Here is a 16,452-nt window from a genome sequence, read left to right on the forward strand (position 1 = left end):
AAAAGACATAATTTTTTTTTTAAATTTATCTTTAGTTATTTCATATTTTAAGCTATTGTAAATAGCAGTGATTTTTAAATTTCAATGTCTAATTGTTCACTGTTAGCATAGAGAAATACAAAAGATTTTTGGTTTCTAACATAGAGTTTTAAATAAAACCCTGATAAGAAAATGAAAACTTGAAGGGTGCCTGGGTGGCTCAGTGGGCAAACTGTCCAACTCTTGATTCTCACTCAGGTCATGATCTCATGGTTCATGAGTTTGAGCCCCATGTCAAGCTCTGCGCTGACAGTGCACAGCCTGCTTGAGATTCTCTCTCTTCCTCTCCCTTTCTCTTTCTCTCTCTGCCCTTCCCCTGTGAGCACTCTCTCTCAAAATAAATAAACACTGAAAGAAAATGAAAATGTGAGCCACAGACCAGGAGAAAATATTTAGAAAGCATATATCTGATATACAATTAATATCGTATAAACAAAAAACCCTTAAGATTCAATAATAGATAACCTAAAAAATTTTTAACAGACAAAAATTTTAACAGGTACCTATCATAGAAGATTTGCAAACGGCAAACACTTGAAAAGTAATTCAACCTCATTAGCCATCAGAGATGCAAATTAAAATCACAATGAAATACGCTTACATACCCATTAGGGTGGCTATAATTAAAATGATAATACCTAGTACTGACAAAGATGTGAGGCAAACGTTGGTGGAAATGCAAAACTGCCACTTTGTGAAACAGCTTGGCCGCTTCTCATAAAGATTAACATACACTTACCATTTACCATGTATCCCAGAAATCTCATGCATAGGTATTTATCAAACAGAAATTAAAGCGTAAGTTCAGACAAATACTTGTACACAAACTTTCACAGGAACTTTCTCCATAACAGGCAAAAACTAGAAACAATCCAAATGATCATCAATTGATGAATGGGTAAACAAAGTCTGATTATACCCATGCCCAAGGAATACTTTCAGCAATAAAAAAGAACTGCTGATACTCAACGTGAATGAATCTCAAAACCATTTGCTAAGTGAAAGAAGTCAAGACACAAAAGATTACATTCTGTATGCTTCCATTTATACGAGATCCTGGAAAAGGCAAAAACCACAGCAGCAGAAAACAGATCAGTGACTGCCAAGAGCTGGGGCTGGGGGAGAAAAAACTGCAAACAACAGACATGATGGAATATTTTGGGGTGACAGAAATTTCAGTACCATGATTTTCTATACTGTATCATGGTTTGGTGGTGGTGACAGAACTGTACACACCTGGAAAAACCCAAACTGTACACTTAAAATGGGTAAACTTTATCCTATGTACATTATACCTCAATACACCTGATTACAAAACAGACACAAAAATCTCCAACTCTCACAGTAGAAAATGCAGAGCAACAGCTATAGACTGAAAGTGGAAGTTGCTGAGTTTAGAATCACTTGAACACAGAAGTGGCTAACACAAATATCTATGAGTATTTCTCTTTGAAGGCACGGGTGATAATTAAAGAATAACCACTGACAGTTAAGAATGAAGGGGGAAAGGTTCTAAGTAGTATCATGGATTTTTAATTCTTAATTTAAAAGCATATCCTATATATGCCCACCTCAACAAAATTCTGAAATATTAAGTTAAAAATATAATGATAATGAAAGCCTTAAATCTTCAGTCACTAAACACCTATTAGAATGACTAGAAATTTAAAAAAAAGAAAAAGGAAAAAGAAAACAACAAGTGTTAGTCAAGATATAGAGAAATTGGAACTCTCATACATTACTTGTGAAAACCCAAAATGATGCAGCCACTGTGGAAAACAGGTTAGTGGTTCTTCAAAAGTTAAACACAGAATTACCATGATTTAGCAATTCCACTGCTATGTATATACCCAAAAGTACTGAAACCAGGAATTCAAACACTTGTACATGAATGCTCATAGCAACATTATTCACAATAGCCAGAAGGTGGAAAACAGCCCAAACATCTGTCAACTGATGAGTGAACAAACAATGTGTAATATCCATAAAATGGGATTTTATTGAGCCATAAAAATTAATAAAGTACTGGGATGCCTGGGTGGCTCAGTCAGTTAAGGGTCTGGCTTGATTTCGGCTCAGGTCATGATCTCACAGTTTGGAGTTCAAGACCTGCATCAGATTCTGCATGGACAACACAGAGCCTACTCAGGCTTCTCCCTCTCTCAAAATATATAAATTAAATTAAAAAAAAAAAAAAGGAGAGGGCCCTGGGTGGTTCAGTCGGTTAAACATCTGACTTCATTCAGGTCAGGTCATGATCTTGCAGTTCATGAGTTTGAGCCCTGCATCAGGCTCTGTGCTGACAGTGCAGCATCTGCTTGGGTTTCTAGAGATCTCTTGCTCGCTCTCTGCCCCTCCTCCACCTGCTTGCTTGCTCACATGCACTCTCTCTCTCTCCCTCTAAGTAAACTTAAAAATTAAAAAGGAATAAAATACTGATACATGCTACAATGTGGATAAACTTCAAAAACATGCTAAATAAAAGAAGCTAAATGAAACAAAAGATCCCATATTATATGATTCTATTTACATTAAATTATCTGGAACAGGTAATTCTTAGAGACAGAATGCAATCGGTAGTTGCCAGGGCTGGGATGAAGATGGAATGGAAAGTGACTGCTTAATGGATAGAGCTTTTTCTTTTAGGGTGATAAAATGTCTTCAAACATGACCTAAATTCAAAGTTCAATCTGGTTTTGAGCTTTGGTTCTTTAAAGTTTACTTTTCTTGTGCCTCTTGGATGGCTCAGTTGGTTAAGCATCAGATTTTGGGTCATGTCATGTTCTCTCAGTTCATGAGTTCAAGCCCCATATCAGGATCTCTGCTGTCAGCCAGCATGCAGCCCACTTTGGAACCTCTGTGTCCCTCTCTCTGCCCCTCCTCTACTCACTTTCTCTCTCTCTTAAAAAAAAAAAAAAAAAAAAGCTTACTCTTCTCCCTGTTAAATCTCACTTGCTAGTTATTCTTGAACCATCATTTCTGTTTGTGAGGTTCTGACTGAATCTATGCAACACAGAAAATGTACCCCCAGCATACGTAATAAGTGTTTTTTCTAGGTCTTTATCAAGGAAGTTGATGGAAATAATTATTAGGGAAAGGACAAGGGGTGCCTGGGTAGCTCAGTCAGTTGAGCATCCAACTCTTGATTTGGGTCAGGTCATTATCCCAGAGACATGGGATCAAGCCTTACGTCCAGCTCCACATTGAGCATGGAACCTGCTTAAGATTCTCTCTCTCTCCCTCTGCCCCTCTCCCCTGCTCCTACTCTCTCTCTCTAAAAAAAGACAAGGACAAGAATAGATGTCTATGTGACATCATTTCAGGCCAGTCCTAACACATTAAATCAACCTTCTTCTGCAGACATTATACTTAAAACAAGTATTAATCCAACCGGCTATAACATTAATAAAGATATTCCAAAAAGTTATTCACTCATTTATAAGAAATTATACATTGCTTGCCATGTGTCACATATAATTCTACATATAAATTAGAAACATGATAATGGAAACAGTTATTCTTTGCAAATGATCATTCCTATTGTTTAAAAGAAAACCACAGACCCAAAATGGTGTCACTTGGGTTAAGGCTTCAAGTCAGTAAACCAATAAATACCTAACTGCAGTTTCAACCCCCAGGATTATAACCTTTAACCTGTCACATAGAATTTCCTATTCAATACTCAGAAAATACTAATAGACCCCTTCTGCTCCTGTTAAGAGGGCAACCTTGCCTAAACAATGCATTCCCTAATAAATTCCTTCCTGGGTTTTTTGGTTTTGGTTTGGTGTTTTTGTGTTTTTTTTTTTTGTTTTTTTTTTTTTTTTGGTATGCCCTCTCTCTGCCTTTGAAAATCTTTTTTTCTTGCTTAACTCCTTGGAGCTCTTTCTACTTGCTAGATGGGATGCTGCCCGATTCATGAATCATGTAATAAAGCCAATTACATCTTCAAATTTACTTGGGTTAAATTTTGTTTTTTTCAACACTACAAAGGCATCATCCTTGTAAAGGCAAGTTGGCCATCAAAGTAAAAAAAAAAAAAGAATCCCAGGGGCGCTTGGGTGACCAAGTTGGTTAAGTATCTGACCTAGGCTCAGGTCATGATCTCATAGTTTGTGGGTTCAAGCCGCACGTCGGACTCACTGCTATCAGTGCAGAGGCCACTTCAGATCCTCTGTCCCCCTCTCTCTGCCCCTTCTCTACTCACTCTCTCTCAAGAATAAACATTTATTAAAAAAAAAAAAAAAGAACCCCAAAAGTTCATTTGGAGAATCAAACCCTACCAATGAAAAGATTCTTGAGATTTACAATCCTCCTATTTAAATGCCACTATTCAGTACAGTTCACTGGTTAGGCCAACCTCAGTATAAATTACTTGAACTCAACACTCTGATTTCCAAGAAAAACCATATGAACCTAATCCATCCATTTGTGGTCTCTGTCTCTAGTTCCTCATTCCCCATTTGCTAATCTCAATGAAAACTCAATCAATAATTACTAATTATCATACATTATAATAACTGTTAAAAGAAGCTATTGAAAGTCTAAGCAAATGAATGGCTAAATATTAGTACTCCATAAATATTCACAAAATGAAAAACTTGGAAGATAAAACTGAAAGAAAAAAGGTACAGAATAGGTGATGCAGATAAATGTCGCTAGAACAGTATTGAGTGGTGACAGATGGTAGCTACACTTTTGGTAAACACAGCCATTAACATACAGAAGGCTTTTAAATTAAATTATTTTAATGTTTATTTATTTTTGAGAGAGACAGAGACTAAGCGTGTGTGGGGAAGGTGCAAGGGAGGCAAGAGAATCCAAAGCAGGCTCCAGGCTCTGAGTTGTCAGCACAGAGCCTGACACAGGGCTCGAACTCATGAACCTAAGCCAACGCTTAACACACTGAGCCACCCAGGTGCCCCAAACATACAGACTTGTTGAATACCTATGTTGTACACCAGAAACTAGTGTAACATTATGTATCAACTATATTTCAGTTAAGAAAAAGAAAACTAAAAGAAAGAATATACATGAACAGATGTGTGTTTTGCAATTAACAGACTTTAGAGTGAAGAATGGCCTTGAAAGGAAGAAGACTGAATACACTGTCAACATAATGAGGCCGCTAAAATGATCTAAGTAAAAAGAATGTAAATGTGGCCTAGAATGGGCAACTGTGGTGAAGAAAAGTAGACCACCTGGAGATGCTGGAGATGCTAAGGCTCTCTGGCAGATTGGATAGGGAGGGGAAGAAGGGTAAAGGAGGAGTCAAGAAGGACTTCCAGGTCTCTAGCTTTCAACTACTTAGTGGGTAATGGTGCTATTTAATAAGACAGGGAACAGCCAAGGAAGAAATGGTTTAGGGGAATAGAGAGGCAGAAGAGGGGCCCTGGGTTTCTTAGTCAGTTGAGCATCCGAGCTCTGCCCAGATCATGATTTTTGCCATTCATGAGTTCAGGCCCCACCTCAAGCTCTGTGCTGATAGCTCAGAGCCTGGAGCCTGCTTCAGGTTCTGTGTCTCCTCTCTCTGCTCCTTTCCTGCTCACTCTGTCTCTCTCTTAAAAACAAATGAAAGCATTTTTAGATTTTTTTTTTTTAAAGAAAAGCAGAATAAACGGAGTGAGTCTTAGGGTGGTATAGTTCAGTGGATTCATGTTAGACACAAAGACAGGGTGCCTGGGTGGTTCATTAGGTGAAACATCCAACTCCTGATTTTCCACTCATGATCCCAGGGTCATGGGATTGATTCCCATGTCAGGCTCCTCACTGAGCATGGAGCCTGCTTAAGATTTTCTCTCTCTCATTCTCGCCCCCTCACTCCTTCTATCCCCCTCTCTTCTGCTCTCCCTCTCTCTCTTTAAAAAAAAAAAAAAAAAGAGGGACGCCTGGGTGGCTCAGTTGATTAAACAGCTGACTTCAACTCAGGTCATGATCTCTCAGTTCGTGGGTTCGAGCCCCACACTGGGCTCTGTGCTGACAGCTCACAGCCTGGAGCCTGCTTTGGATTCTGTGTCTCTCTCCCTCTCTACTGCTCCCCCACTTATGTTCTCTTTTTCTCAAAAAAATGAATAAACATTAAAAAGGGTTTTTTTTTAATCTAAAAAAAAGGGAAAAAAAAAAGGGAAAAAAGAAAGAGGGGCACATGGGTGGCTCAGTCAGTTAAGTGTCCAACTCTTGATTTTGACTCAGGTCATGATCTCACAGTTCATGAGATCAAGCCCCGTGCCAGGCTCCACACTGACAATGCAGAGCCTACACGGGATTCTCTTGCTATCTCTCTATCTCTGTGCCTCTTGCAAGCACACTCTCTCTCTCAAAATAAACTTTAAAAAAAAGGAATTCTTTAACAAATCTCAAAATAGATAAATAAACCAGCTCTTATAATGGGCAAAGAATATGAATAGACAGTTCTTTTAAAAAAATTGCAAATAGCCAATAATCACATTAAAAGATGTTCAATGTCATTAGTCATCAGGGAAATGTGAATCAAAACCACAAGATACCACTTGAGACCCACTATGATAATTAAAACCAAAGACAGACAATAACACATGTTAATGAGGATGTGAAGATATCATATACTGCTGACAGGAGCATAAAATGGTATAGCCAGGGGCGCCTGGGTGGCTCAGTCGGTTAAGCCTCCGGCTTCGGCTCAGGTCAGATCTCACGTTCGTGGGTTCGGGCCCTGTGTCGGGCTCTGTGCTGAAAGCCAGCTCAGAGCCTGAAGCCTGCCTCCGGTTCTGCGTCTCCTTCTCTCTCTGCCCCTCCCCCTTTCATGCTCTGTCTCTCTCTGTATCAAAAATAAATAAAACATTAAAAAAAAAAAAAGTTTAAAATGGTACAGCCACTCTGGGAAACAGCTTGTCAGTTCTTATGTTTAAAATGTTAAACAGGGGCGCCTGGGTGGCTCAGTCGGTTGAGGGACCGACTCCAGCTCAGGTCATCGTCTCATGGTTTATGGGTTCCAGCCCTGCACCAGGCTCTGTGCTGACTGTTTGCTCAGAGCCTGGAGCCTGCTTCTGATTCTCTGTCTCCCTCTCTCTCTGACTGTCCCCCACTCACCCTGTGTTTCTCTCTCTCTCAAAAATAAATAAGTGTTAAGAAAAAAAAATTTTAATGTTAAATCAAGTTATCATACAACCCAACAATTCTACTCTTAAGTAAATATCCAAGAAAAATGAAAACATATTCACATGTAAATCTTTATACTAATGGTCACAGAAACATCATTCACAATACCGAAAAGGTAGAAAAAACCCAAATATCCGTCAACTGACAAAATGTGGTATATTCATTCAATGGAATATTGTTCACTGATAAAAAAATAAAATAAAATAAAATAAAAAAAGAAGTACTGTTACATGCTACAACATAGACAGACCTTAAAAATGCCATGCTAGAGGAACGCCTGGGTGTCTCAGTCAGTTTAGTGACAGACTCTTGATTTTAGCTCAGGTCATGATCTCATGGTTTGTGGTTCAGGCCCTACATTGGGCTCTGTGAGGGCAGCATGTCAGCACGATCCCTGCTTGGGATTCTCTCCTTGTCGCTCTCTGCTGCTCCGTCACCCCCCTCAAAAATAAATAAATACAGTATTTTTTTAAAAAGTCATGCTAGGGGCACCTGAGTGACCCAGTCAGCTAAGTGTTCAACTTCGGCTCAGATCATGATCTCACAGTTTCTGAGTTCAGGCCCTGCATCCAGCTCTGCAGTGACAGCACAGAGCCTGTTTCAATTCTATCTCCCTTTCTCTCTGCCCCTCCTCAATCTCTCTCTCCCAAAAAAAACTATTTTGGGGGGCGCCTGGGTGTCTCAGTTTGTTAAGTGTTTGGCTTCGCTCAAGTCATGACCTCACGGTTCGTGGGTTCGAGCCCCGCGTCAGGCTCTGTGCTGACAGCTAGCTCAGAGCCTGGAGCCTGCTTCAGATTCTGTGTCTCCCTCTCTCTCTCACCTCTCCTGCTCGTGCTGTCTCCGTCTTTCAAAAATACATTTTAAAAAATTTAAAAATATTTTAATATATAAATATTTTTTAAAAAGTCATGCTAACTGAAAAAAGGCAGTCAAAAAAAAGGCCACACATTGTATGACTCAATTTATATAAAATGTACAGAATAGGCAAATGTACAGAGGCATAAAGTAGATTAATGGTTACATTGAGCTGGGGGGATGGGAGGATAAAGAGGTGACATCTAAAGGGTATAGGGATTCTTTCTTAAGTGATGACAGTGTTCTAAAATTCACCAGTGACAGCTGCATATATCTGTGAATATACTAAAAACCATTGAATAGCACAATTTAAATGGATAAATTATATCATATGTGAATTATATCTCAATAAGCTTTTAAAAAAAAAGTAACGCAGGAATATTCTCTACTTCAGTTGGCCTAGGCTAGGACTCCACAACATCAGTCCAGGAATTCCCTCTGCAATACAACACCTTAAAATAAAACATTCGCCTGTAGTGGCAATAGTTCTCAAAAGGTACATGTTACAATGAGTTATAATGCTTTAAAGAAAATACAGATCCCTGGGACCAACCCAGTACCACTGGACCAAAATCTTTATGATGGTACATGAATCTATATTTTTTTTACATTCCAGAGGTTAAAAGGAAGACAACATGGGTTTTAATAGACATGTTGAGAACAAGTGGGAAAATTTGAATATGGTCTTTATTAAATGCTATTATTAAACTGATGTTATACTTATTGGATCTGATAATATACTATAGTTATTTAGGAGACTATCCTTGAGCTTATAAAAAATACTTAAAGGTGAGGCTTATAAGGTCTGTAACTTACTTTGAAATATTTCAGGAAAAAAATAAATAAATATACACAGATAAAACAAACCTAGCAAATGTAAAATTACAACCAAATCGGCCAACCGAAGTCAGTTTATATGGGTATTCCCTGTATTTGAACTTTTCAAAATAAAAAGTTAGGTAGTGGGAAAGTTCCCGATTTTCCCTGTAGCCTAAAGTCACAAACTTCAGGTCAAAAGGAAATCTGATCCAAAAATTAATATCCCACTTGCTATAAGACTTCTTCCCCTATCCTCACTTTCCAGGATGGACAAATGGACAAAGCTTTCTAATCCATACATGCCAAAAGATTTATAAACTCAAAGAATAGATGAGATTATATTTTAATGGGAACAAGTGTCTGTTATTGTACCCTGAAAATTCCTAGTGTGCTTTGTCCTTTAGATAGAAGAATGTGAGATCACCACGAAGTCAATGGGTACCCTCAGTAAAAAGGCAGAGGTACTAAAGGTTAAAGAGTAGAAGATGCAATCATAGGCAAAAAAACAGCCTTCTCAGATTACACGGCTTAACTTTTATTAGATCCTGTCTATCATACAAATCCTAGACAAAGAAAAGGCCCATTCTTTCATCCAGGATATACTGAAGTGCCCACTACCCTATGCTATCTGCATGTACTAAATGTGTATATCAAAGAGATCTACACAGAAGCAACCTAACTTCACAAGGTTAAGAATTCTGTTGATAAGGGGGCACCTGAGTGGCTCAGTCAATTAAGGTTCATACTTTGGCTCAGTTCACAATCTCGCAGTTCATGAGTTCAAGCCCTGCGTCAGGCTCTGTGCTGACAGCTCAAGAGCCCAGAGCCTGCTTCAGATTCTGTGTCTCCCTATCTGCCCCTCCCTTGCTCTCACTGTCTTTTTGTCTCTGTCTCTCAAAAATAAACAAATATCTAAAACAATAAAAACTTAAAAGAAGAATCCTGCCTATAAGAATGCTCTCTCCCAGAAAAACATATTCACTCATTCAATCATACTGAATCTTCCTGACTCTCCCCACATAATCAGTACCAGTGATAGCATACGAGAGCAATCAGAATATATTCAATTAAATCCCATTTTCTATACTTCATTTTGAAAAATTAAACTAACCAAATCCTAGAAAGAAAAATAATAAATGTGGCCATGACAAAAGACAATCAAGAATTTGTTCATAAAGCAAGGGACCATCTTTACTAACACTTACCAAGCCGGCAGTAAGAGAAGGCGCAGACTGTCCAAGAGACTGGTTCCTCATTCGAACCAAGTTTGAGGCTTCTCCCGAAGACTGCCAAGTCACCTGTCCCACACTGCTATGTACACTGCTGGACAAGGGGAGCAGCTGCTTACCTTCAAACAAAAGGTCGGAAAACATACTTGTAATTATTTATTAACTAACAAGTGAAAATACACACTGATACCAAGTGGATAAAAGTATACCAATTCAAAACAAAATGAAGTTCTGCCATACATATTTTAGAATCTGTAGCCCTTTAAAAATTCCAACTGCCTTGGGGTCCTGGGTGGCTCAGTTGGTTAGCATCCAACTCTTGGTTTCAAACTCAGGTCATGATCTCACTATTCGTGGGTTCAAGCCCCACATTATACTCTGCACTGACAGCATGGAGCCTATTTGGGATCCTCTTTCTCCCTGTCTCCACCCCACCCCCACCCCACCATCTTCTCTCTTTCTCTCTCAAAAATAAATATACTTAAAAAAACTTCCAGGGGCCTGGGTGGCTCAGTTGGTTAAGTGTCCAACTTCAGCTCAGGTCATATCTCACAGTTTGTGGGTTCAAATCCCACATTGGGCTCTGTGCTGATAGTGCAGAGCCTGGTTAGGATTCTCACTCTGCCTCTCTCACGCACATGCTCTTTCTCTCTCAAAATAAACAAACATTAAAAAAATACAATAAAATAAAATTTTCTGTAATACCCACCACCATGTCAGCCCCCAACTTCGACATCCAACCTAGCAGGCTAGGAGTTTTCCAGTCTCCTCCATGCTTAGTTTCTCACCAACTCAATACAACATGAGTGGAGCAGACATCTTCTTCTAGGCAAGTTTGGCCCCTTGGTTTCCAGAAGACAAACACTGAACCTATAATACTCTGGCCAGACTCCATGTGTTCAGTCCAGGATGACTAACTTAATCCCAATGAAAGACTACAAGAAAGTCACTTACAAAGATGGAGTATCTAGAATTGCAATGACTTTCTAATTGAAGTGCAAGTCCCAATTCAACCTCTTCCTTCATAATGTTCTTCACATTGCTGCTAGTGATTTAACCAGAACAAATGTGATATCATTCCCTGCCTTAAAATTTTTCTGATGACTCCCTACTGTTTAAAATAATTAGCCAAACTTTTAAAAAACTAAAGAAATCCTTGGGGCATCTGGATGGCTCAGCTGGTTAAGTGTCTGACTCTTGATCTCAGCTCTAGTCTTAAACTCAGGGTCATGTGAATTCAAGCCCCACATTGGGCTCAATGCTGGTCATGAAGCCTACTTAAAAAAAATAAGAAAATAAAACAAAGAAATCCTCAATAAATCCAGATTACTTTCCTGGCCTCATCTCCTTCAACTCTTCTCCATACCCATTTGCTCACTCAATATCAATTATGCCCTGTATTTTCACCTAGCTTTATCCTGATCACCCAATTCACTTGAAAACTCTTCCTCTTGGGGCGCCTGGGTGGCTCAGTCGGTTGAGAGACCAACTTCAGCTCAGGTCATGATCTTGCGATTTGCGGGTTCGGGCCCTGCGTCGGGCCCTGTGCTGACAGCTTGCTCAGAGCCTGAAGCCTGCTTTGGATTCTGTGTCTCCTTCTCTCTCTGTTCCTCCCCCATTCATGCCGCTCTTTCTCTGTCTCTCAATAATAAATAAATGTAAAAAAAAAAAAAAAAAACCCCTTCCTCTTCCTGGCAAAATCCTATTCAACATGGAAATACCCAGTGTAACAAAGGTGTGAGCAAATGGAGTTTTTAGTTTTGTTTTTGCTACAACATATCCTTTTATTGCAACAAAACATGATGCAAATTATTTGGAGGGCAATTTAGTAAAACTTATTAAAATTTTAATTCAAATGTTTGAACCCAGCATTCCACTTGTAGGAATACAATAGAATGAAAAAAATAATAGTACAGAATGCTCACCTTAGCAATGCTCTCCAGAACAAAACTGGAAATAAGATAAACATTCATTATAATTTAAAGAAATTCTAATATCTCCACATAATGAAATGCTGAACCCATTAAAAATAATGAGGCACCTTGGGGCACCTGAATGGCTCAGTTGGTTAAGTGTCCAACTTAAGCTCAGGTCATGATCTCATGGTTCAGGAGTTCAAGCCCTATGTTGGGCTCTGTGCTGACAGCTCAGAGCCTGGAGCCTACTTCACATTCTGTATCTCCTTCTCTCTCTGGGCCCTCCCCTGCTTGCACTATGTCTCCCTCTGTCTCTCAAAAATAAAGATAATTTTTTTTAAATAATAATGAGGCACCTCAACATGTAGTCAAGAGAAAAATGTTCAATTGGGGCTCAGTTGTTTAAGTGTCCAGCTTCAGCTCAGGTCATGATCTCACAGTCCATGGGTTTGAGCCCCACACCGGGCTCCATGCTGACAGCTCAGAGCCTGGAGCCTGCTTAGGATTCTGTGTCTCCTTCTCTCTCTGCCCCACCCCTGCTCACTCTCTGTCTCTGTCTCTCTCTCAAAATAAAGACCTAAAAAAAAAATTTTTTTTAAGAGAAAAAATATTCAAAATTTCCTGTTGAGTATAAAAAGCAGAAAGGAAGTATGTGGCATATATTCCAATTTTGATTTTTAAAATAAAGTTTATGTGTAGTTACATAAATTTTTAAATGCATATTTAAATATAATGGAGCATATATAAATGGTTGGAGAGAAGGAAACAAAAGATTAAGAAGAACTTTTCACTCTGACAATAATGCATCTCTTTGAACTCAAATTTTTTATTACTGGCATATCTTTTTTAAGATGTATTTTATTTTGAGAGAGATAGAGTATGTGTGAGCTGGGGAAGGGCAGATGGAGAGAAAGAGAGAGAGAATCCCAAGCAGGCTCCATGTTCAGCACAGAGCCCAACATGGGGCTTGAACCCACAAACCATGAGATCATGACCTGAGCTGAAATCAAGAACTGGAGAGACTCAACCAACTGAGACACCCAGGCACCCTATGGTATATTTACTTTTAATCAGAAACATGCAATGTTTTTTAAAAATCTAGTTACCTTTCAAGTCTCTTTTCAAATGTATGCTTTACTAAAAAGCCTTTCCATAAAACCCTTTACAAAAAGTAAGAATGGTTCTCTACTCAAAACTTCCATAAGGCCAGAGTAGAGGCTGCCTGCTTGCCTGCCTACCTTCCTTCCTTCTGCAAATGTTGCAATATTCTCCAGATGATCTGCCTACTCCTCATCTATATATTCTAAAGGAAAGCTAGGTCACTGACTTACCCTATCCACCTATAAAAAGGCTAGTATCATAGCATTATCTCTCTTCAAAATTAAGGACTTGCTGGGTAAAAGGGCTTATACACCTGAAAAGAAACCCATTTGGACATATACAAGTCTGGGCTCACAGTATACCAAGGTTCGCCAAGAATTTGAGGAAAATAACGTAAGAAGGAACAATATGAACAAATGGAGCAACCAGCCTTTTAGTAAAGAAAGAACTCAAAAAAGAAAACTTAAAAATAATTATTCTTACAATGATTCAAAAGGCTACTGTGTAGAACAATCCAGTTAAAAGATGGCTGGCTGAGGACACACTTTTATCTTTTGTTACCCAAGACAGTAAATGAAAATAAAGAAGTAAAATATACAAACAAAAGGCTATAATGAGGGATGGGGACTGACTGAGAAAATGAACAAAATGTGGGGAAAATCCAAAGCAGATAAGTGAATCATAACCAATGGAACTGGGCAAAGAAAGACACAAGGTATATAATCAGCTTAGAGGAAACTATAGTTAAATGAGCTATTAGGCTACCCTGCAAAATCTCAGATAACTTCAGTATTCAGAAATACAAGATACCAAAGAGGATATAGAGTTAAGACACAATGCTGAACTCATATTAACTAAAAATCTCTACACACACACAACCACATTCCCATATTATACCACACAGCAGCCAGACAATTACCTCACAGGATAGAAGGGATTTGGCATTTCAGAGCAAAGCAATGGATTCTAGTTGTTAGGTGCTCAAAAGAAAGAGTTGATTCAGAAACAAAACTTTAAAAAATTTTTGATACAAAAATCAAAAATCTATTTACTCATACATAATTTAAAAGGTAACATATCCTTACATTCATAGCATTCTGCTATGAAAAGAAACCAAAAAATGGCTCTATATGATTAAATATATGCCTGGCAAAATAACAACTCCAATAAAAGAGTACAAAGATAAAGCCAAGAACATAGCCCTGAAAAGGGACAAAAATAAAAAGAAACTAAAAACTGTTTACTTTTAGGCTAAGGAGTACGGTAGGATTACATTTTCTTCTCTATTATTCTAATATTTTTAGCTGAGGTCAAATGGATTCTCTCTTTTTTAATATTCTATTGATTGCTTAAAATTACGTCACACTTTAATGGTTTCCTGTTTGGACTATAACTTTCTTGTATTGTTTCTTCCTCTTGAATTTTTTAAAGACTTTTCAATGGGGAAAGAGAGGAGGCACTGCAGGCTTTGGAATGGATTTTGAAAATGGGGAAAAAAAGAAGAAAATCAAAAGGGTGCCTGGGTGACTCAATCGGATAAATGTCTGACTCTTGATTTTGGTTCAAGTCATGATATAACAGTTCATGAGTTCAAGCCTCGCATCAGGCTCTGCACTGGCAGTGCCTGAGCCTGCATAGGATTTTCTCTCTCCCTCTCTCTCTTCACCTCCTCCCCTCTCAAAATAAATAAGTAAACCCAAAAATAAAAAAAGAAAGAAAATCAAAAGAAGCAAAGGATGTGAAGTCCACAGAAGCAAGCAAAAAGCAAAAGTCAAATTCAAAGAGAATAACCAGGGGCGCCTGGGTGGCTCAGTCGGTTAAGCGTCCGGCTTCGGCTCAGGTCATGATCTCATGGTTGTGGGTTCGAGCCCCACGTCGGGCTCTGTGCTGACAGCTAGCTCAGAGCCTGGAGCCTGCTTCGGATTCTGTGTCTCCCTCTCTCTCTGACCCTCCCCTGCTCGCATTGTCTCTCTCTGTCTCTCAAAAATAAAAATCATAAAATTTAAAAAGAAAACAAAGAGAATAACCAGTGATAGTGGTCAAATAAGAGATATCTAACAGGTTCAGAAGGCCACCATTCAGAGACGTCACAAGGAACTAGTAAAGACAGGAAGATACCTTACCCTTCCCTTAAGTGTTCTATACAAAACTACCCCCAGAGAAGAAAATGCCAAGTCCACCAATGCACCCTTAAATATTGACAAAACAGTCCCATATTTCTTAAATAACAAAATTAGAGAGGTGCCTGGATGGCTCAGTTGGTTAAGCATCTGATTCAGGTCATGATCTCACAGTTCGTGAGTTTGAGACCCACATGGGGCTCTGCTCTAGTGGTGCAGAGTGTGCTTGGGATTCTTCCCCAACCTTCCCTCTGCCCCTTTCCCACTTGCGAGCTCTCTCTCTCGTGCGCGTGCGCTCTCTCTCTCACTTTCTCTCTCTCTCTCTCTCTCTCTCTCTCTCTCTCTCTCTCAAAATAAATAAAAACTTTTTAAAATATTAGATACTCACCTGACAGAGAACTGGCCAGGCTTCCTCTCCGCAACTTACAGTCATCCTGACTAAGTTGTCGTTGAAGTTTAGCTTTTCCAGTGGATGAAAACAGGTCAGGATTACTGAGCTTCCTGAAAAGCAGGGGACTAAGTCCAGATATCACATCCTTCAAAGAAAAAAAAGGTAATATATAAAGTCTTTAATGTCTTTTCTGAAAGTAGGAGGACTTTATAGTAAACAACAATTACAGTTAAATAGTGCCAGCATTTTATACTTTTTTAAGAAATGGGTTTTTTTTAGATGTTTTATTTATTTTTGAGACAGAGAAAGGGACAGAGCATGAGAGGGGGAGGGGCAGAGAGAGAGAGACACACACACAGAATCTGAAGCAGGCTCCAGGCTCTGAGCTGTCAGCACAGAGCCCAACACGGGGCTTGAACCCACAAACATGAGATCATGACCTGAGCCGAAGTCGGACACTTAACCGACTGAGCCACCCAGGCATCCCTTATACTTCTTGATCCATAGCTAAAGCCAAAAACGTATTTCTTAGTAAAAGCTGTTTGGGTATGCTATGAAGGCTATGGGACACTGATTATAAAATGCAAAAGAAGGGACGCCTAGGTGGCTTAGTCAGTTAAGGATCCAACTCTTGATTTCGGCTCAGGTCATGATCCCAGGTCCTGGGACAGAGCCCCATGTCAGGCTCCACACTGGGTATGGAGCCTGCTTGGGATTCTCTCTCTCTCTCTCTCTCTCTCTCTCTCTCTCTCTCTCCATCTGGCCACTCCCCAGGTCATGCTCTCTCTAAAAAAATAAAATAAAATAAATTTAAGTACCACAGAGAAAATACAGACAATATGAAA

The 16,452-nt window shown here is 39.1% G+C and overlaps 1 protein-coding gene across 3 annotated transcripts in view; it reads right to left on the bottom strand.

Annotated features, from left to right (window-relative positions):
• The window catches only part of MAST2 (microtubule associated serine/threonine kinase 2), a 196,886-nt gene that overhangs the window by 163,100 nt on the left and 17,334 nt on the right, over positions 1 to 16,452 (bottom strand). For all 3 annotated transcript variants that reach the window (XM_029950007.1, XM_029950006.1, XM_029950009.1), the window contains exons 2-3: positions 15,605 to 15,752; positions 10,056 to 10,198 (exon numbers count right to left, since the gene is read on the bottom strand). In XM_029950007.1, coding sequence (XP_029805867.1) covers positions 10,056 to 10,198; positions 15,605 to 15,752 — 291 coding nt within the window. The remainder of the gene's footprint in view (positions 1 to 10,055; positions 10,199 to 15,604; positions 15,753 to 16,452) is intronic.

The sequence above is a fragment of the Suricata suricatta genome, chromosome 8 (genome assembly GCF_006229205.1).
Source record: "Suricata suricatta isolate VVHF042 chromosome 8, meerkat_22Aug2017_6uvM2_HiC, whole genome shotgun sequence".
Taxonomy (NCBI): domain Eukaryota; kingdom Metazoa; phylum Chordata; class Mammalia; order Carnivora; family Herpestidae; genus Suricata; species Suricata suricatta.